Source organism: Bison bison, unplaced genomic scaffold (assembly GCF_000754665.1).
Source record: "Bison bison bison isolate TAMUID 2011002044 unplaced genomic scaffold, Bison_UMD1.0 scf7180017858736, whole genome shotgun sequence".
Lineage (NCBI taxonomy): Eukaryota > Metazoa > Chordata > Mammalia > Artiodactyla > Bovidae > Bison > Bison bison.
This window is the reverse complement of record NW_011489308.1, coordinates 350,923-373,725: the sequence shown is the minus strand read 5'-3', so window position 1 is coordinate 373,725 and position 22,803 is coordinate 350,923. Positions and strand designations below refer to the sequence as shown.

General features: G+C 34.4%; 1 protein-coding gene across 1 annotated transcript in view; it reads left to right on the top strand.

The window, feature by feature from the left end:
- KIAA1377 (KIAA1377 ortholog) overlaps positions 1 to 22,803 on the top strand; it is a 73,913-nt gene that overhangs the window by 31,978 nt on the left and 19,132 nt on the right. The window contains exons 4-5 of the mRNA XM_010828824.1: positions 1,898 to 2,093; positions 9,140 to 11,279. Coding sequence (XP_010827126.1) covers positions 1,898 to 2,093; positions 9,140 to 11,279 — 2,336 coding nt within the window. The remainder of the gene's footprint in view (positions 1 to 1,897; positions 2,094 to 9,139; positions 11,280 to 22,803) is intronic.

Here is a 22,803-nt window from a genome sequence, read left to right as displayed (position 1 = left end):
CCAACAACTCTAATGCCTGCCCTTGTCCGTCATTCCCTTCCAGCTCGACTGACTGTTCCTCCAACCCCTTTGGAAGGTTTTCCTGTTTTGAAGCCTTCCTGTTTAGCCAGTCATCCCCCTCATCAAACAGTCCCCACTCTTTCTGCTGTCACTCCGTTGCCTGAACATCCTGCTCAGTTAGATCCTTTTCCATCAGTCCAGCAATCTGTCCCACAAACCATAGCATTGTCAAATCTTCCCCAGGCCTTTGTAGGTCATCCATCTGTGTCAGTTCTGTCCAATCTGCCTCCCTGTAATTCTCCATCCTCCTCTTTGTCTTCACCTTCTAATTCCATATCCTCTTCTTCATCCTCTCTACAGCTTTCTTCCTCTTCATCTGTTCTTTCCTCCTCTCCTTCACCTTCCCCTACTACCTCTCCATTCTTACCTCTTTTGTCTATCCCTCTTTTTTCCTCTCCTTTGTATTCATCTCCCTCTCCATATTTGCCTTCAGCAAATTTAGATTTCCCCTCTCCTGTTCCTTCTGTTTCTTCTTCTTTTATGATTTCTTCTTCCTTTCCCCCTGTGCTTCACTCTTCCTGTCTTTCTGCCTCTCCGTCTCCTTTTATTCCTATACATTCCTTCAATCCTCCTCACTGGGGGAAGAAAGTAGAGAAGAGAAGAGAAGCAAGAGAAGCAAGAAAGAAATAGAGAAGAAAAAGTTGAGAGACGACAACTTAAAAGGTAAATAAATTTAGTTTATTAGATATTTCTGTAGATTTAGCAATACTTCATTTGGGAAGGGTGCCTGAAAGGGAAGGAATATGTAAGAGAAACATAATCTCAGTGTTCAGGAACTTAGATACCTTTTTGCTCTCCTTGATCTCTCTGTGGTTGCAAAACGATAGTCAGGAATCTAGTAATCATTGACTTTGACTATTCCAGTCTGTCCAAATAAAGATATATATGGGTATTGGAGATAGATATATGTCACATGTGGCCACAAGTCACTTTTCAAAGTATTTTAATCCTCATTGAATTGAGGATAATTCAAGTGAATTGGGGATAAATACCCTTGGGATTCATACCGCCAGCCCTAATGCAATAGCAGTCAGCTTTTGATATACTTTCATCTCTCACCCACCCCAAAAAAATTTTCCTTTTTTCTTTTTATTTTCACTTTGTTCATATACTGAAGTGTAACATGCTGTAAGTTTCTAGAAGATGCAAAATTCTGAAACAGGATGATATCATCCACTGATAATTTGGAGCTGGCACTTTAACACACTAAAAATAGACTCTGCTTTAAAGGTGCCCCCTCTGTGCCATGAAAACCATGCTTATATTTGTGGTACAACTGAGAAAAATATGTTAGTATCCTCCAAACCTAGTAAAGTTAGATGGAATCCAAGTTTCCAAACGTATTAAAGTTAGATGGAAATTCCAGTCTACCCTGACAAGAAATTTTCATATTTTCTAACTGCTTGAATCTTCAACCAACTCTATTAGGGTTATAGGGATAGCACCATCTATAGATATCAACTCAGAACTAAGGATAGTGCAGCATATTATTATCCAGATAGGGATGCTCTTAAAGAACTGAGGACTGACTCTGTACATCTATAGTAATTACTTCAATATCTATCCCAAATAGTAGAGGAATAGGATTTAATAAACAAAGCCATGAAAAATTGGGCATTCCTACATGAAGATGGAATGCTTTATTGACACTATAATCCCACATCCATTTTTATTCTATTATTGATTCCTTTAAATTCCCATTCTAATATATCTATATATTTCTCCAATATCCTTATATATGATTATCTGGACACACACAAACACATATTACATGGTATGTCATTTGTATGTTAACTTTATTTAAGTATACTAAACATTTTTTATGTGTGGTTCACAGAGCTATAGATAATGACTTGCCTTCATCATTGTCAAAAAATGATCATAAGCATCAGAAATATCTCATATCCAAAATCAATTGTGGTCAAGAAATGGAAAACAGCAAGGCAAACTTGACTACTAACAAAGATGCATTCCAGCTTAAACTGGAGGAAACGCAGAAACTCCTAGAAGATCAGCATCTAAGCAGTTTGCAAGTATGAAACTCTAAATACATTATTAATATTTTAATATCTCACAATAATTCTGTCCCATTTTTGCATTGTTATCCACTAAAGAAATATATAACACTAGCCAACGGTATGTTTGGATGAATCAGCACAGATTCATCACAGATACTAATGAGAGAAGGTTTTAATAGCTTTTTGCTCCAATTTTCTCTGTGCTGCTATTCTTCTTTTTCCACGTCTCATACATAGAAAAATATGCTTTATGAATGTTATTTTTTGAAAAATATGAAAGTTATTTAAAAGTATAATGTATCTTAAGTATCATTATAGATTGGATTATAAAATACAAATTGAAAATTATAATACATGTGGCTATTAAGTTCTTGATAAATAAATGGCATAATTAGCTAGAAATGGTGTTTCTCTTCTCTCTAATATGGTGTTTACTTCAGTTTTTCCTACAAATGAGTATGGATTTCATACTAAACTTCCTGAAATGTTCATGCACTTTATTTTTTATGAGTAATTGCCCACATTTATAAGATTGTCAGTATGCTGATATCAAGGTTAAATTTGTAATCTTGGCCTAGTTTATCCAGTAACTGAGCAATTGTGGCAAGGCTAGAAAAGCAAAACAGGAGACTTCATCTGGCTATGAAGAAGTGCCGTCCTGCCACACACAACTATAATTTGGAATAAAATATATGAAACAGTTATTTTTAAACTGTGCAGAACAGGTAGTATAAGAGATGGTCTTGAATAAAGGGAAACAAATGAGGTAAGCCCTATGATCACATAGGCTTTTTACCTGGACATATCCTCCTGACAGGCCTCGGAAAAAATCCATAGGTATTTTAACTACCTGTCAAAAAAAGAAACACTCTTTTAAAGAAGACTGAAATTTAGACATACAGCATAATGTTCACAATGTCCAACACTCAGAACTCACTAGGTATGAAAAAGCAGAAAGCTATATGACCCATAACCAGGAGAAAAAATAGTCAATATAATCATAAATGACAGAGATAATTATCAGGCAAGAGTTTAAAGTAACTTTTACAAATGTGTTCAGAGAATTAAAGAAAAGTGAACATAATGAGAATGAAATTTTTGGAGGAACCAAATAGAATTTCTAGATCTGAAAAACATATTACCTGAAATTAAAATTATACTAGTTGGACTTATCAATGAAGGCTCTATAGACAAAAGGATCAGTGGACAGAAATCATCCGTCTGAAGCACTGGGAGAAAAAAGTCAGAAAAAATATATTTAACAAAACTTAGTAACACGAGGGACAATATCTAAATCTAACATTCATTTAATTAATCTCACAAAGAGGATAGGGAACATTTAAAGAAACAGTGGCTGGGAATGTTTCAAGTTTGATGAAACTGCAAATCCATAAATTAAAGAAGCTCAACAAACTCCAAGATAAGTAAGTATACACTCATATGTATGTGCACACAGCCCATCACAAAAAAACCTTATCAAAATTAAATTAAGCTAAAGTGAGTAAAAGATGTATTACATGCAAGTTAACAAAGGTAAGATGAACCACACTAATTTCAGGCCAGAAGACAGTGAAACATTTTCAAAGTTCTGACAAGTAAAAAAAAAACTACCAACCTATAATCTATATTTAACTAAAATGTCCTTCTAAAATGAAAGCCAAATAGGCATTTTCAAATGAGCAACAGCTGAACACAACAGTATCTGCAATAAAAGATCCTCTGGGAAGTCTTTCAGGCAGAATGAAAATGATATCAAATGAAAACTCAGATCTATATAGTAACAAAAAACAGATTAGTAGTTGTCAGTGGTGGGTAGGTATTTACTACAAAGAAGCATGAGGGAACTTTCAAAGGATGCTGCTGCTGCTAAGTCGCTTCAGTCGTGACCAACTCTGTGCGACCCCATAGACGGCAGCCCACCAGGCTCCCCCATCCCTGGGGGATTTCTGTAGTCAAGAATACTGGAGTGGGTTGCCATTTCCTTCTCCAATTCATGAAAGTGAAAAGTCAAAGTGAAGTCGCTCAGTCATGTCCGACTCTCAGCGACCGCATGGACTGCAGCCTACCAGGCTCCTCCATCCATGGGATTTTCCAGGCAACAGTACTGGAGTGGGGTGCTGTTGCCTTCTCCATTCAACAGATGGAAAGTTCTTAAAGATTTCAGGATGACAGTTATGGGTAAATAATTTGTCAAAACCTATCAAACTATACATTTAAAATATGATAATTTAGGGACTCCCTGGTGGTCCAGTGGTAGAGACTTCACCTTCCTATGAAGGAGTGTAGGTTCAATCCCTAATGAGGAAGCTAAGATACCACATGCCTCATGGCCAAAAAATCAAAATATAAAACAATATTGTAAAATTCAGTAAAGATTTTTTTTAAATAGTCCACATCAAAAAAATATGACACAAATATATAAATATATTAGGTAACACTGTTATTTGTTTCTCTTAACATAATTTAAGTTGTAGCTATATCATTGGAAATATTTTTGAAATAATGTATATTCACATTGCTTGTATTTTGTTTTTTAAAGTTTGTATACATCATGTGTGTATTTTTGGTTTGAAATAAGGTGCTATTGTAATTTTTCTTGGCATTTTGTACATAAATTTTTTGAAGAAATGGTAACTTCTCAAAGATGTGAATAAATACGTTTTATATTTAAAAATAATAAATTATTTGAGTATTACTAGTTTCACTCCATTCAGTTCAGTTCAGTGGCTCAGTCGTGTCTGACTCTCTGCAACTCCATGGACCGCAGCACACCAGGCCTCCCTGTCCATCACCAACTCCCAAAGTTTACCCAAACTCATGTCCATTGAGTCAGTGATGCCATCCAGCCATCTCATCCTCTGTCGTCCCCTTCTCTTCCCACCCTCAATCTTTCCAAGCATCAGGGTCTTTTCAAATGAGTCAGCTCTTCGCATCAGGTGGCCAATGTATTGGAGTTTCAGCTTCAACATCAGTCCTTCCAGTGAACACTCAGGACTGATCTCCTTTAGGATGGACCGGTTGGATCTCCGTGCAGTCCAAGGGACTCTCAAGAATCTTCTCCAACACCACAGTTCAAAAGCATCAATTCTTCAGTGCTCAGCTTTCTTTATAGTCCAACTCTCACATCCATACATGACTACTGGAAAAACCATAGCCTTGCCTAGATGGACTTTTGTTGGCAAAGTAATGTCTCTGCTTTTTAATATCCTGTCTAGGTTGGTCATAACTTTCCTTCCAAGGAGTAAGCATCTTTTAATTTCACAGCTGCAGTCACCATCTGCAGTGATTTTGGAGCCCCCCAAAATAAAGTCAGCTGCTGTTTCCACTGTTTCCCCATCTATTTGCCATAAAGTGATGGGACCAGATGCCACAATCTTAGTTTTCTGAATGTTAAGCTTTAAGCCAACTTCTATGTTATGAAATTTTACTCCATAAACATACAATAACAACCAAAAAATGAGTGCATTTTACTGTAGATAAGTATATCTCAATACAGTTGATTTAAAAATTAAAAGACAAAGCATGTTAAGTCTGCTGCTACTGCTACTGCTGCTAAGTCGCTTCAGTTGTGTCCGATTCTGTGCGACCCCATAGACGGCAGCCCACCAGGCTCCGCCATCCCTGGGATTCTCCAGGCAAGAACACTGGAGTAGGTTGCCATTTCCTTCTCCAAGGCATGAAAGTGAAAAGTGAAAGTGAAGTCGCTCAGTCGTGTCCAACTCTTAACGACCCCATGGACTGCAGCCTACCAGGCTCCTCTGTCCGTGGGATATTCCAGGCAAGAGTACTGGAATGGGGTGCCATTGCCTTCTCCAATGTTAAGTCTAGTACAATTTATATCAGTAACTTACAAGCAAAGCTTGAAGCTGATCACAATGTTTCATTTTTTTTTAGTGATAAGAAAAATTCTGAGAAAAAAAGTTTGATTTAGTGAAAAATTCTGAGTAAAAAAAGAGTTTGCTGAACTTCTTTTTAGGTGCTTTGGGAAATGAAGCAACCACAGACCTAGGCAAAGAGAAATGTTAAAGCCACAGACATCATACTTATGTCTAAAAGGACCTTCTAATCCAGATTTCTATATCTCATTAGATGCAGTCTCGATGAAATTCTTGTTAGAGTCATAGAGCTTTTAGGAGCCTCATTATCAATTAAAATAACTGTTCCAAAAGCAGACATTGAAGGAGCTGTGCTTTGCTTTGTTTGAGTTAGGTTGAAGGAAGTAACAGGTAATAAAGGCTAGTAATATCAAACTCTAATAAACCATTTGCAAAACATTTACAGTAGTATATCAATAAGTACTAACTATACAAACTAAAATATTTTTAATCTGTAACTGACTTCTTTGGTTTCTCAGTTTATTTTCAGGGCTAAAAAAATACTAAATTTTTGTTTAATATCAGAATATTTAAATTTTCTAAAATTTGTGTAAATTTATTTCTACATATGTTATGCTGATTAATGCTTTTTAAATATCTGTGTTATATGTGTGAAATTAGAAATAGTTATAAACATTGACTATACCATCACTGCAGATGGTGACTGCAACCACAAATTTCCAAGGAAGCCTGGCTTCAACAATACATGAACCAAGAACTTCTAGATGTTCAAGCTGGATTTAGAAAAGACAGATAAACCAGGGATCAAATTGCCATCATCTGTTCGATCACAGAAAAAGCAAGAGAATTCCAGAAAAACATCTACTTCTGCTTCATTGACTATACTAAAGCTTTGACTGTGTAGATCACAACAAACTGTGGAAAATTCTGGAAGAGATGGGAATACCAGAGCACCTTACCTGCCTCCTGAGAAACCTGTTTGCAGGTCAAGAAGTAACAGTTAGAAACAGACATGGAACAAGGACTGGTTCCAAATTGGGAAAGGAGTATGTCAAGGCTGTATATTGTCACCCTACTTATTTAACTTCTGTGCAGAGTACATCATTGGAAATGCCGGGCTGGAGGAAGCTGGAATCAAGATTGCTGAGAGAAATATCAATAAAATCAGTTATGCAGATGACACTACCCTTATGGCAGAAAACAAAGAGGAACTAAAGAGCCTCTCGATGAAGGTGAAAGAGGAGAGTGAAAAAGCTGGCTTAAAACGCAACATTGAAAAAACGAAGATCATGGCATCCAGTCCCATCACTTCATGGCAAATAGATGGGGAAACAATGGAAACAGTGACAGACTTTATTTTCTTGGGCTCCGAAATCACTACAGATGGTGACTGCAGCCACGAAATTGAAAGATGCTTTCTCTTTGGAAGGAAACCTATGACAAACCTAGGCAGCATATTAAAAAGCAGAGACATTATTTTGGCAACTAAGGTTCATCTGGTCAAAGCTATGGTTTTGCCATTAGTCATGTATGCTTGTGAGAGTTGAACCATAGAGGAGGCTGAACGGTGAAGAATTGATGCTTTTAAACTGTGGTGCTAAAGAAGACTCGTGAGAGTTCCTTGGACTGCAAGAAGATCAAACCAGGAAATCCTAAAGGAAATCAATTGTGAATGTTCATTAGAAGGACTGATACTAAAACTGAAGCTCCAATACTTTGGCCTCCTGATGGCAAAGAGCCGACTCATTAGAAAAGACCCTGATGCTGGGAAAGATTAAAAGTAGGAGGAGAAGGGGACAACAGAGGACAAGATGGTTGGATGGCATCACTGACTCAATGAACATGAGTTTGAGCAAGTGCCAGGAGATGGCAAAGGACAGAGCAGCCTGGCATGCTGCAGTCCATGGAATTGCAGAGTTGGAACAACTGAGTGACTGAACAACAACAATCTTGGAATAGCTATGACAAAGCTACATAGTGTATTAAAAAGCAAAGGCATCACTTTGCTGACATAGGTCCATGTAATCAAACCTATGGTTTCTCCAGTAGTCATGTATGATGTGAGATTTGGATTACAAAGAAGGCTGAGCCTCGAAGAAGTGATGCTTTTGAACTGTGCTGCTGGAGAAGATTCTTGAGAGTCCCTTGGACTGCAAGGAGATCAAACCAGTCAATCCTTAAGGAAATCAACCCTGTACGTTCTTTGGAAGGACTGGTGCTGAAGCTGAAGCTCCAATACTTTGGGCACCTGATGCGAAGAACTGACTCATTAGAAAAGAACCTGATGCTGGGAAAGATTAAAGGCAGAAGGAGAAGGGGACAACAGAGAACGAGATGGTTGGATGGCATCACTGACTCAATGGACATGAGTTTGAGCAAACTTCGGGAGTTGGTGATGGACAGGGAGGCCTGGCATGCTGCGGTTCATGGGGTGGCAAAAAATTGGACACGACTGAGCGACTGAACAACAAGAATACTTTGAAGCGATCATGAAATTTTATTAAAAACTGATAATTTCCATTAGATTACATTGAAGTAATGATAAGACTCTTACTGTAAAGAATTCATGGAAATTATTACTGTGCTAAATCTCCAAAAATGAGCCATTAAAATCAATAGTTCTCAGTCTTAAATCCACATTAGAATTCCCTGGGGAATTTAAAAATAATAATACCAGTGCATGCACTCCATCTAAGTATTAAATCAGCAGGATCCAGGCATGTTTTCATAAACATCTTATATTTTTATGGACCATGAGATTAACTTTTAAAAGAATGTATAGCCTTACCAATAGGAAAGTCATATTAGAGTCATAGGGCTTTTAAGAGCCTCATTCAAGTCCAGTCCGAGTCTCAGGAAAAAAAAATACCCTTTGTAAATAACTATGTTTCAGAATTTCACATGCTGTTATGAAACCTTCAGGAAACTATTCTCTGAATGGAACAGCAATAGCAAAAATTATTTTCTAAGCCATAACTAATGGCTAGGATAATTGAGTAGTTACTTTAAGGTGAAGAAACTAAGGCAAATACATTTTATTGTCTTTGTTGGCTCCCTCTTTTTCACTGTGAGGACTGCTCCAGGGATATGGATTATTTATATACCTATACTGTCTGTAGTCATATTACTCTCTTTTATGTGCCAAGTAATGGTGGTATGTTGAATCATTTTTGTTGACACTTAAAATTTCTAAGCTATAAAACAATGTTCTTTTTTTTCTTTCAGAAATTTCGTGATGAAGTTAATCAGATAATAAATTCTGAAACCCTCTCAAGTATAGACAGTCTTGAGGCTGGGGAACGTGAAGAAATATATTTAACACTTAATAAGGAGCCTTCCACATCAGTCCAGCAGCAGAATTCTATTTCTCTCAAATTAGCAAATCTGCAATCAACTAATCTAAGCTGCTTTGATGAAGATAAACTGTCATTCTCTAAAACTCAACACATAAATAATTGGCTTATAAATATAGATGATCCAAATATTTTCTCAGATATTTTTAGTAAACCTAATGTTCTCCCTGATTCAAGTAAATGTTTTAATAGTAAAGAACAAAATCCATCTGCTCTGAGTAGAACTGAGGAAAGAGCCGTAAATACTGCTAATAATTCAGTAGCCGTTCTACATAGTCCATCCATATTTGTACAAGATAAAAAAAGCAAAAACACATCTGAAACTAGTGTTATAAGGACAACTGACTCCTCTTCTGAAGCATTCAAAAGGGAGAGACCATTAGTTACTGAGAGCCCAAAATTTAAATTCAGCAAAGCCTGGGCCACTCCAGATTCTCTAACCCAGGAAATCACAATAATTTCAGACCAAGAGAAATATTCTGAAATGACTCAAGAAAATAGAACTACTTCAGTTCCTACTTCATTTGTACCTTTGGCAACACCTTTAGTTTTGCCATCGAATACACAATCAGCTAGGCCTTTACCAAAGAGCAGTATACACATAAAAGAAATTGACCCAGTGCAGTGTTCTGATAAGTTAGGGGAAATGAAAGACATTAAAGATGAAAAGACAAAATATTCTAATTGTAATGAGGAAGAGTTGTCTTTATTTTCAGATAATTTTCAAGTAGCCTGTATACTTCACAACTCTGATTCAGAAGATAAACAGAAAATACATGAAGCATCAAAATCATTATCTAATATAATTTCTAATTGTGACTTAGTCAGTCAGCACAAGAAAATGAAATACAATATTTGTGAGAAGAATAGTGTGAGATTTCTTAAAAGTATTTTAAAGAAAGAATCTAAATACGAGCATGATTATTTTAAGGCACTGGTTACAAACCAAGGCTTTAAGTTAGGAAATCAAAAAGCAGCAGATATCAGAGATAGTATTGAATTAACAAAAGAAAAAGGGAAAAGTGCAGAAACTCCAAAAACTATTAAAAAACTGAGATGGTTTGATGAAACTGGCAATACAAGGAAAAATGCTGAAGATAGTCATTTGCTAAAGAGTAGAAAAAGAGTATCTCAACAGTGGTCTCAACCATCCCACATTCGAGCTAAAAGTGGTGCTGCCAGCAACATGCCTAGTATTCCTGCTTCTGCTGTGGATTCTGCTAATAAAAAAGAGCCCAAGGACGATTTTATCTCTGAAAATGTCACTGCTTTAGGAGGATCTGGAACAGACCATGTGCCTTTGAACTGTTTTATACCTTCAGGTTATAACACTGCTAAACAAGCCTGGCCAGACTCCACAGAGGAGGAAAGTATATCCCCTGTAAAGAGTGGTGGTTCCAAAACTCAGAAAACTAATCCACAAAGGAGTGAAGCGAAAGTCATTAGAAGAACAAGATCTGCTAAAGTCCAGTCAGGCTTTGTATGTATGAACAGAAAAGGCACTGTTACTCGACCACAGTCTGCGAGCAAAGCCAACACATTTGTACAGGCTCAGGGTAAATTAATTGTACCTCATCCTCCTCCTACATCTCAATTAAATATTAGAAGTTGTAAAAATGTACAAGCATCTCAGTGTCAGTCTGTAATGCCTGAAAATTCTCAAAACATCAGTACATGTAACTACTTTAATTCAAAACATATGCTTCCAACAGAATACAAGTTGAATCAGTGGAATCAAGAAAGTAGTCTTCCACTCCCTCATGTCTGTTCTGACTTAGTCACTGTGATGCCAGCTCTATCGTATTGTTCTTCAGAGTGCCAAACGTTAACGAAAAATCATTCACATGGCAGGCAAACTGTTGCCCCGCAAGATGGGACGTTATATTGCCCCCAAAGACGTCCAACATATGAAGAAAGTCATCCCTCTGTGACTCTTAAAACTACTAGAGAAGAACTGGTTCCCTTGTGGAAAAGACAGCATAATATTCTGGGTCAAAATGAAAAGGCTGCTGGTAAGAATAAATTTATATATTTTTATAGGTAAAATGTGAAGTTTTTCTTATTGTGGTTTGATAATGTACCTTACAATATATTAAAACTGAACAATAACAGCCTTATAGAAATAATATCACCCATAATATTGTACCTTTTTCTGGTAGCTAACACTTTTAAGCAAATGACCCAACCTTTGCTTAACTAAAATTAGAAACTTTTGCTAACTTCTGTTTTTCCCATGACTTGTTAGTTTAAAAGAGGGAAGACAAGAAATGTGGTTTGATTCTTATCCCATATCATTCTGTTATTACTGCAGTGTTATAGTCAAAATTTCTGTCAAAGTAAGCACAGTGGAAAATATTTGTTTAAATTATTCTAAACAGGTGAATAAATGTGATTATAATACTTTTCTTTATTCTTATTTAAAATATTTGTTAAATTTAATTGTTATTTGCCAACAATAGGTGTGCCTAACCCTCTAATTATCTTTCCAAAAGAGGGGCAGCTCTGTTTTAATTGGCTATGTATGGAAGGTTTCATATGAAGGAAAAAAATATAGAATTCCTTTAAACATTTTTGAAAATTAATTCTCTGTGTTATGCCATTGCCCTTAGTGGGCCTTGTTGACTCTTCATGAGCTACTTTCCTCTAAAGGAATGGACTACAGGCCCATACATTTTTCTACTAGTAGAAATCAGATGACTAGTCAGAAATACATAAGATTTGAGAAAAAAATCAGAAAAGCAACTCTTTCTTTTCCCAAAGGTATGAATAAATATTAAGATATAAAGTGAGAGTTAGTTTAGATTTAATATTTACACCTTTCTTCAATTGGCCCATGAGATTTTAAGAACAAATATTTAAGAACAAATATCATTTTGATATTTGGCAAAACTAATACAATTATGTAAAGTTTAAAAATAAAATAAAATTAAATTAAAAAAAAAAAAAAGAACAAGGGAATTTTTTTGACTTCTTTACCTTATCCCCAGATTTTAACAATGCTTGGCACTTAATAAGCACCCAAACTTTTCTTAAACTGAATGGACACAGGCCATGTTAGCAGATGGGAAGCTAAATGCAAAGACTCTAGTTTTAAACTAGATTTTTAAATAGTATTTCTCTCACTAAAGGTTTTGCTTTATTTTTATCCAGCCACTTCACAGTGTAACTTTAGTTTTCACACTACTTCCAAAAAATGAAAGCATCATGTAGATTTGATATTTTAAAGGAAATTATGATGGTTAACTGTTTTGAATTTCTACTCTTTGCCAATTATAGTAGTAAGTGCTTTATACATATTATCTCATTTAAGCCTCACAGCAATCCTAACAAATATGTATTTTTTAAAACCTCATTTTGCAAAGAAGGAAATGGATTGCCAAAAGTCAAGAGCTATTATCAATAAATAGCAAAAATAGTATTTTCATCCAAATATCTATGATTCCACGTCCCATGCTTATTCTACTAAAACTATGTAATAAATATAATCATTAAGAAAACATATGTCTGAGATGATCAGGAAAAGCATTAGGAAATATAATTTCCCAATAGCATAAATATAAAAATATAACATATGAAAATTATATTCTCATTCTCTGATAAAAGAAAAAATATATATTGTATATATAATCTGAGAAACAAATATTTTTCTAACATATAATCAAAGTCGGGGCCTTTGTATAAGAAATACTGGAAAAGTTTAATATTTTTAGCCATGTTTTTAAAGAGAAATGTTGAAAGTGTTGTGTATATCCATACTTTTTGTTCATTGTTTTGTTTTTATGGAAGTATAGTTGATGTACAATATCATATTAGTTTCCAGTATACATCACAGTGCTTTAATATTTTTATAGATTATACTTCATTTAAAGTTATTAAAAGCCAATGGGTATATTTTCCTGTACTGTACAATATATCCTTGTTGCTTATCTATATTTTACATAGTAGTTTGTATCTCTTAATTCCATACCTCTATCTTGCCTGTTCCCCCTTTACACTTCTCACTGGTAACCACTGGCTTGTTTTCTTTTTTTTTTTTTTTGGCTTGTTTTCTATACTGTGAGTCCATTTCTGTTTTGTTATATACTTTCATATGTCTTAGTTTTTAGATTCTGCAAGACAGTGATAACAATACTGTTTTTATTCTCTGTCTGCCTCATTCACTAAGCATAATACTAAGTTTGTCCATGTTATTGCAAATGGAAGAATCTCATTCTTCTTATGGCTGAGTAATATTCCTCTGTGTGTGTGTGTGTGTACCACATCTTCTTTATCCATTCATCTGTTGATGGGCACTTGCATTTCTTCCATAACCTGGCTATTGCACATAATGCTGCTATGAACATTGAGGTGCACATAGCTTTTTAAATTAGTGTTTTCATTTTCATCATATATATGTCAAGGAGTGGAATTGTTGGGTCATACAGTAGTCTTATTTTTAGTTCGTTGAGGAAGCTTCATGCCCTTTTCCATAGTGACTGCACCAATTTACATTCCTACAGTACAGGAGAGTTCCTTTTCTCCACACCCTCTCCAGAATTTATTATTTGTAGACTTTTTAATGATAACACTTTGGTATGATACCTCACTGTAGTTTTGATTTGCATTTCTCTAAAACTTAGTGATATTGAGCATCTTTTTGTGTGCCTGTTAGCCATCTGTGTGTCTTCTTTTGAGAAATGTCTATTTAGGTCTTTTGCCTGTGTTTTTTTTTTTAATAGGATTATTTATTTTATTTTACTTTTTTGCTATTGAGTTATCCGAGCTGTTTACATATTTTAGATATTAACCCCTTATCACAAAGAGTCAGACATGACTGTGCAATTGAACAACAACAACAATTGGTCATATAATTTACAAGTATTTTCTCCTATTCATGAGGTTGTCTTTTTGTTTAGTTGATGGTTTCCTTTGCTGTACAAAAGCTTTTAAGTTTAACTGGATTTTCTTTATTTTTTCTCTTATTTCCTTTGCTTTAGGAGACAAATCTTGAAAAATATATTGCTATGATTTCTGTCAGAGTGTTACACTTATATTTTCTTCTAGGAGTTTATGATTTCCAGTCATATTTAGATCTTTAATCCATTTTGAGTTTATTTTTGTACACTGTGTTAGAGAATATTCTGATTTCATTCTTTTACACTTAGCAGTCCAGTTGTCCCAGCACCACTTATTGAGGAGACTGTCTTTTCTCTATTGAAAAGCAGAAAAGGTTAATTGTCATAGGTTAATTGACCATAGTGGGTGGGTTTATTTCTGGGCTCTCTCTTCTGTTCAGTTGATCTATGTGTCTGTTTCTGTGCCAGTACCATGCTGTTTTGTTGTTTATTTCTATACTTCTTTTTTTTTATTTTATTTTTTAACTTTACAATATTGTATTGGTTTTGTATTTGTATTGTATCAACATGAATCTGCCACAGGTATACACGTGTTCCCCATCCTGATCCCTCCTCCCTCCTCCCTCCCCGTACCATCCCTCTGGGTCGTCCCAGTGCACCAGCCCCAAGCATCCAGTATCGTGCATCGAACCTGGACTGGCGACTCGTTTCATATATGATATTATACTTCTTATTATTGTAGTTATACTTAGAAAATATAATACTAACAAAACTTTGTATGTTCAGTCATTCAAACATTGTTTAAAACTGTTTTAAATATTAAACATTTCAAGTGAACCCCTTGTTAATACTGAATTATAGTTCTCAGGGCTAAGTCATTTCGTATCTGAATCTGCAACCCTGTCGGCTCTAGCCTGCCAGGATCGTCTATCCACAGGATCTCTATCCACAGGTATTCTCCAGGCAAAAATACTGGAGTGGGTTGTCATTTCCTATTCCAGGGGATATTCCCAACCCAGGGATCAAACCCACATCTCTTATGTCTTCTGTGTTGGCAGGCTGGTTGTTTACCATTAGTGCCACCTGGAAAGCCCATGAATTATAGTTCAGTGAGCATCTATTCATTTTTTTCTACTCTACTATTTGCTATGGCATTTTTATTCTCATAGTCAGTGTACCCAGAGTTGACAGTTATGGATGGTGTCTTGCTCTCTGTTAGCATATCCAAAACTCTCCAGCAAAACTTTCAGTAAAAACTCTATTCCATGAAACCCAAGCCATTCAACTGTACCAACTTCTGACCTTTCAAGTCATTTTCCCCTGAAGATGACTTTGATATCTAGTTCACAGTCTTCCTTTATTGGAAAAGTCTTTGCCAATATACTGGTGACTCAGCATTCATGTGAGCGAACGATCCAACACCCTGATCTCTCTCAATCCTTTCTCACCTCTAGTGATTTTCTGTACTAGTGATTTTCTAGTGATTTTCTGCCTCAAGTACCCATTCCCTTTGTCATACTTTGGACTGGGTCAACATCAATAACTTCCTTACTTCTAAAATTAGTAATTTAATTTACATTTTTCTTTCTGATTGCAATATGCTTTTTGCACCAGGTGTTTTACATCAGTGGAATAAAATACAATCTAAAAACAGACTCATATTTGAATGCTTGATTTTTGGCAAAGATGGTACTACATAGCAGGGAGAAAGTACTTGTCTTTTTATTAAATGGTACTGAGTCAATTGAATGATTTTATGAAATTAGTAAAATGACTCTTAGCTCACACCATACACAAAAATCAATTCCAAGTGAACTGTATATATGAATATGGATAAAATAAAATTTAAAAAAAAATGAATATGGAAAGTGAAAAAGAAATGCTTCTAGAAGATAATATAGGGAATGTGCTTATGACTTTGGGATGGGCAGAGATTTTTTATACAGACATAAAAAACACTAACCATTAAGGATAAGACTGAAATTTTTTCATCCAAAACACCATTAAACTGTAGAGTGAAAGAAGATATTTATAATGCATAATACCAACAAAGAGTTCATGTCCAAAATATATAAAGAACTCCTATGATCAATAAGAAAAAGACAATGTAGTTATATGAGTCATGTTTGAACCAACAAAACAGAACCAGTAAGATATATTGTTTATTGCAACAGATTGGCTTACGTAAATATGGGGAATAGGGAATCTAAGCAAGTACAGAATTTTTAGGTCAGGCCAGGAAGAAGGGCAGAAACTCATAGCAATAGATGAAACTTGCCATTCACAGGCAGAATTTTGTATTCTCTCAAAAAAGACTTACCTTTGAGGCCTTTGACTTAATTGACTCAAGTTCACATGGGTTATCTAAGATAATCTCCATTACTTAAAGCAAACTGATAATAGACTTTAATAATATCTACAAAATACCTTCACAGGAATACATTAGTGCCTAATTGAACAACTGGGGACTGTAGACAGGTGACATATCAAAAAAACCATCACACCAATTTATTTTAAAGGCAGTATATTTGAATTAGCTTTTCATAAAGTAGGCTTATCAAATAGTAAATTAACATATGAAAGACTTCAACCTCAGTCTTCAGAAGAATTCATATTAAAATAATTAGATAAAATTACATCTGAAGGGCTAAAATTTTTAAGCTACAATGCTGTTAAGAAGGATGTGTGATGCCTGGGAGCTCACATCTACTAAGTTTGAATATATGCATATCCTGTGACTCAGCAATTCCAGACCTGCAGATGTGTGTGTGTGTGTGTGTGTGTGAAATTCATTCATATGTAAAACAGAAGATATGTACCAGAACTTTCATAGCAGTTTTATAGCCATAATCTAGAATAATCTCAAATGTTCTTCAGTGCTATAATATGTCAAGTAAAAGTTATTCATTCAGTGTAATACCATAATAAAAAATGAATCAGCCACTACTAAGAAACAGTAACATGACTAAATCTCACATCAGGATATCGTGCAAAAGAAGCCAGTCATAAAAATGCATATTATATTCCATTTCTATCAGGTTGAAGAATAGGTAAAACCATGGATGGGGTTATATGGAAACAGGTAAGAAGGAAAGCTTTTTCAGTGCTGGTAATGTTCTATTTCTTGACTTGGGTGTCTGCCATCTGGGTGTGTCTACCTGAATACTTACAATTTGCACATGTTTCTATAGGCAGCTGTACTTCAGTTTTTTAAAAATCCAAATGATGTTGACATACTAAATACTTTGAAATCTGATTGCAAAAAGAATGCTTTGTTTTCTTCTCCAGGGAGTATTAAAAATACCTTCAAGGAATCAAAAATTTGATTACTAGAAAAGATCAAAGATACAATTGAGCTTAGCTCCCATACTTTATGGATGAGGAAACTGATACACATAAGGAGATTATATACCCCAAGATGACACAGGTAGTTCAAAGCAGAGCCAGAATTTTGTATTGCAGCTGAATTTATTCTTACTGTAGAATAAATCTAGTTTTCATGAGATCAGAAATGTAATTACAGATACTGAAGCAAATTATTCTAGATATAAATTAGGTAGCATTTACTATGTGCCAGTCAATATAGTAAGCACTTTACGTATGGAAACAAGTTTAATTCTCTCAATAGTTTAGTGAGTAAATAATAATACTCCCATCTTATAAATGAGGAGAATGAAGCAGTGAGAGGGCTAATAACTTGTGTAAGCCACATGACTAGGACTAATGGCAGACCCAGGGTTAAAATTCAGGCATTCTGTCTCTGTTATCTCTACTGTTAATTACTTAGCTATTATGCTTATAATTAAAAACAAAAACAACAAAAATACCTCTCTCTGTAAGAAGATGGAGATAATCTTATTGTGATGATTATTTTGAAATATATATGTTACCTACTAATCACATTGTATACTTTAAACTTAAATATGTTACATTGTCAATATTTCACTAAAGCTGAAGAGTATAAATTAATTTTTAAAACTCTGAATAACCACAAATTTTTCAGTGATACACATTTTTAAAATAGTACATTCATCTAATACAGTTTGTCAAAAGTACAGAGTAACGAAGTCATTAATCAAATGAATAATGGCATGAAGATTTAAAATCATCTTTACCAGTTGAAGTGATAAACCAAAACTAAAAAACTATGTAGAGATAACTATAGTCTTGTATATGCATTAATACAATTTTTAAAAATTTTTAATTGGAGCATGGTTGATTTACAATGTTTTAGTTTCGGGTATATAGCAAAATGAATCTGTTATACATATATTCACTCCTTTTAAAATTATTTTCCCATATAGGCCATTACAAAATATTGAGCAGAGTTCCCTGTGCTATACAATAGGTCCTTTTCAGTTATCTATTTTGTATATAGTTGTGTGTATTTATCATCCCAATCTTCCAATTTATTCCTCCCTGTCTGCATTCAATATACTTTTTTAAGTCTCTCAATTGTGAAGTGTATCTTACATACAAAATAATATACATAATATACAAGAACAAGTTAAAGACTAATAATAAAAGAACCCAATGCCCAATTTCAAAAACAGAAAATCACTGGCATTGTTGAAATCTCACATGCCTCTCCTTGATTACATCCCCTTTCTCTCTTACAAAATGACACTATATAGACTTGTGTAAATGATTCCATGCTTTGCTTTATAATTTTACCATATGTAAATATATCTCAAACAATATATTATTTAGTTTTGCTTTAGTTTTGTAACTCATATAAATAGAACCATTTCACCTATATACTTCTATGATTTTCTTTTTTTCAATTAATTTTGTGTTTTGGATTCATTATTATTGATTAGTTTAGCTGCACTTCATTTGTATTTGTTTTGTATTACATTTCATTAAAATTGCTGTATTACAGTCTATGGAAATTTTTCATTTTCCTACTCCTGGCCGTCTTTCAGTTTCTCACCTTTGTGAATAGTGCTTCTAGGAACAGTTTTGTACATCTGCTGATACACATGTTGCTGGGTATGTGTATTTCATCCAGGTTAAGTATACTGCCACAGGTAATGCCAAATTATTTTCCAAAGCAATGAGAGTGCCTTTACTACATGCTCACTAAACCTCCAGTAGTCAAACTTTTTAATATTTTCAAAAGTATGGGTGAGAAATGGTGTCTAATTATAACAGTTTGCATTGCCCTAGTTACTAATGAATTGAGCATTTTTCATATCTTTATGCACAATTTGCATTTCCTTTTTTGTGAAATGTCTGCTCTTGGGTTCTGAGTTTTTCTTCCTTCTTGATAGAAGTTCCTTATATCAATATATTCTAAGATTCTACATCAGTTATATGTATTGCATATATTTTCTGCCAATTTGTGATTTGTGTGGTCTTTTTTTTTTTGCATTTTGCTTCTATCTATTTAGTTTGGCTTTTTTTTTTTTAACAGAAGCAAGATATCTATCTTGACAATTTTTCTTTAAGAAAAGAAAAAATCAAGACAAAACTAAACAAACAAAAAAGAAAACTTTACTATATCTGTTAGAAACTTAATATAATTTTAGGTGATAATAACCAGATCTTTGGAAGTACTGCAATAGTCTACATTATTTTAGTCTATGTATTTTAAGAGCTGTATATAAACAAACTGGAGTGAGCCAGAACTGTAGAAGGAGGGGTTGTGTATGAAGGCCAATTAAAGGAGCTTAAGCCAGAGAGACATGTACAGGCTCTGTACAAATGTTTGAAGGTTTATTATGTAAAAAAAGGAGGAAACAGAACTAAGTGAAGGGGTAAAATGTGCAAAAATGTTTTCAGCTCAGCTTAAGGAGGAATTTGAGCTAATACCACCAACAATTGAGGAAGGTACCCCATGGGGAAGTGGCTCCCCATCACTTAAGCATTCAAGCACAGGTTGACTGTCCACCTCTGAGTGATTTAGGTTTATGAGCAAGAGGTTGAACTAATTAACATCTAAGATCTCTTCCAAAGTTATAATTTCATGAATGTCTCCAGAATTTCCCCTTGTTTATAATTAACAATACTACAGATTTTAAAATATGTAATACTTTCCTAAAGATTAGTAGCTTTATTTTGTGTTTTGGTAGTAATTCTATCATATTTAGAATTTTCATATGAGACAAGAAGTTTGACTAGAGATGCCAGCACAAACTATATTAGTTTTGCAAAAATACCTATATTCTCAGCTATTATATTAATTAGTAAATAGTATTTAAGTTCATGTATGTGAATTGAACAAAACATGAACAGTTTTAAGCAAATATTTTCATCTGTTCTTAGGATCAATCTATAATCCACAAAACTGAACATCTACACAAAGAACAATCAAAAGCAAATAATTATGCTACAAATCAAGAAAGTACAAAAGTATTAGTAGATCTTGCCTCCAGAAGATTTATTAACAGGCTGAATGAAGAGAAAAATTATTGATACAGCAGTCATGTAACCAAGTTAATTTTCATTTAAGATATTTTTAGAACTGTTCAAAAATAGAGACAATCCAAGCATAATAAACAGTATTAAAACTTTATTGGTACCCAAATTATCTCACTATAAGCTATTAACATTTAACATATCTAGCATTTAACATATCTAGCATTTAACATATCTAGCATTTAACATGGAGAAGGCAATGGCACCCCACTCCAGTACTCTTGCCTAGAAAATCCCATGGACAGAGGAGCCTGGTAGGCTGCAGTCCATGGGGTTGCTAAAAGTCCGACACGACTGAGCGACTTCACTTTCACTCTTCACTTTGATGCATGGGAGAAGGAAATGGCAACCCACTCCAGTGTTCTTGCCTGGAGAATCCCAGGGACGGGGGAGCCTGGTGGGCTGCCGTCTATGGGGTCGCACAGAGTCGGACACGACTGAAGTGACTTAGCAGCAGCAGCATTTAACATATTTAGCATCCCCATATTAGAATAAACATAATACAGTGTTTTTTAAACTATTGATCATGACTCATTAGCAGGTTATAAATCAGTTAATGAGTAGTAACCAGAAATTTTTAATGAAATATAATTGTAGAATGTTCTAGAATAGAAACTACCAGAGGGCACTGTATATTTTAAGAGTAAATATGGTTCACCAAACTATATGTGCATCACAGGTTACAATGGAAGATATCTTTCTATGAGACACAGTCAAATCAAAATGAAAATTACTAGCATAGAGAGTAAGAGCTAGAATTCTAGATTTTAGAGACTGTTTGAGCTGGATCTCATCTTCACCCTTTACTGGCTCTGTGACCTTGAGCAAGTTACTAACCCTTGCCTGTGCCTCAGTTTTTTTATCTATAAAAATAGTGATGATAATAGTGCCCATAGTATAGAACAAGGCCTTGGCAACTATAAATGTTCAACACAGTAGCTAAAATTATGTTAGTATTTCTTACTCTAAAAAGTCAGATGTTCAGTTACTAGCCAGCTTTCTTGAAATTTGAAAGCTTTTATGTCTTTGTTGTTAAATAGATACAGATATTTACTTACTTACAGTGTATGTATATAATTATATATATGTTATATAGAGAAAATATACAGATAGTTAGCTATGGTAGCATAAATATCTGTGTTCTTTCAGTACATAATTTCAGCTAAAAATATTTGTATATTTTTTCCTACCTAAGCCTGTATGACAGACGCACACATATACACTCCCAAGACATTTGTGTGCTTATACACACTCATTGCATTTTCCACCTTTCAGGCCAAGAATCTCATTAACTATGTATCATTGTTACTTTGTACTTTAGAACATAATGTTCCTTTTGACTCAAAGATCCTTATACTTGGAGGCCTACTACTCCTTTAAGACCAAGCTTAAACATAACCTCTATGAAAGCTTTCTTGATTCTCATAAAGGCTCTGTGTTTTCACTTAATTCTATTACAACTTCACTTACAGTTTATTCACTTTAATAATCCATTTAAATTTATATCCATTCTTCCTGGAATACTTCGAGTTTTTATTGTACCACCATTAACAAAAATGTTGAGCAAATATCACATACGTATATACCATACATACATATTACTCTACTGATATATACATTAAGCACCTTAGCCAGAAATAGAAAAAATTTTTAACTGAGACAAGGATGAAATACAGACTTTTAAAATAATTTTTATATTTTGTATCTTATAAATCATACATTTTAAAATAATTATAAAAATAGTTTTATGTATTAACATGCAAAAGTTCTCATATAGTATTAATAATTTTCTGAATGGTTTCAAATGTCTTATCAATTATGATGACTTCATTCTATATACCATCCTTAGATATCTCAAGGCATAATACACAGATTGAGGTTTATTGTTATTTTTTACAATTTTAGATTTATGATCCTTTGTTATAATGTAACTATACTGTCATTTTATTATGTGGCAAAGAGTTTGTAATGAGAATAAGATGTGTATCAGCTCTGTCTTTCTCATTCACCTGTGCTTGCACTATTAGTATCGTCTTTATGATTTTGCAAGACTATGTTTTTAATTAGTCATAGAGAAAATAATAAGTAAAATAATAATAATAAAACATTACACATACAATAAAAGCCCTACAAAAGTCATTGTAGCCTCTTTTCCACTTTGTAAGGATTCATTCAGATATTATGCTATGCTATGCTATGCTAAGTCACTTCAGTCATGTCCAACTCTGTGCGACCCCATAGACGGCAGCCCACCAGGCTCCCCCGTCCCTGGGATTCTCCA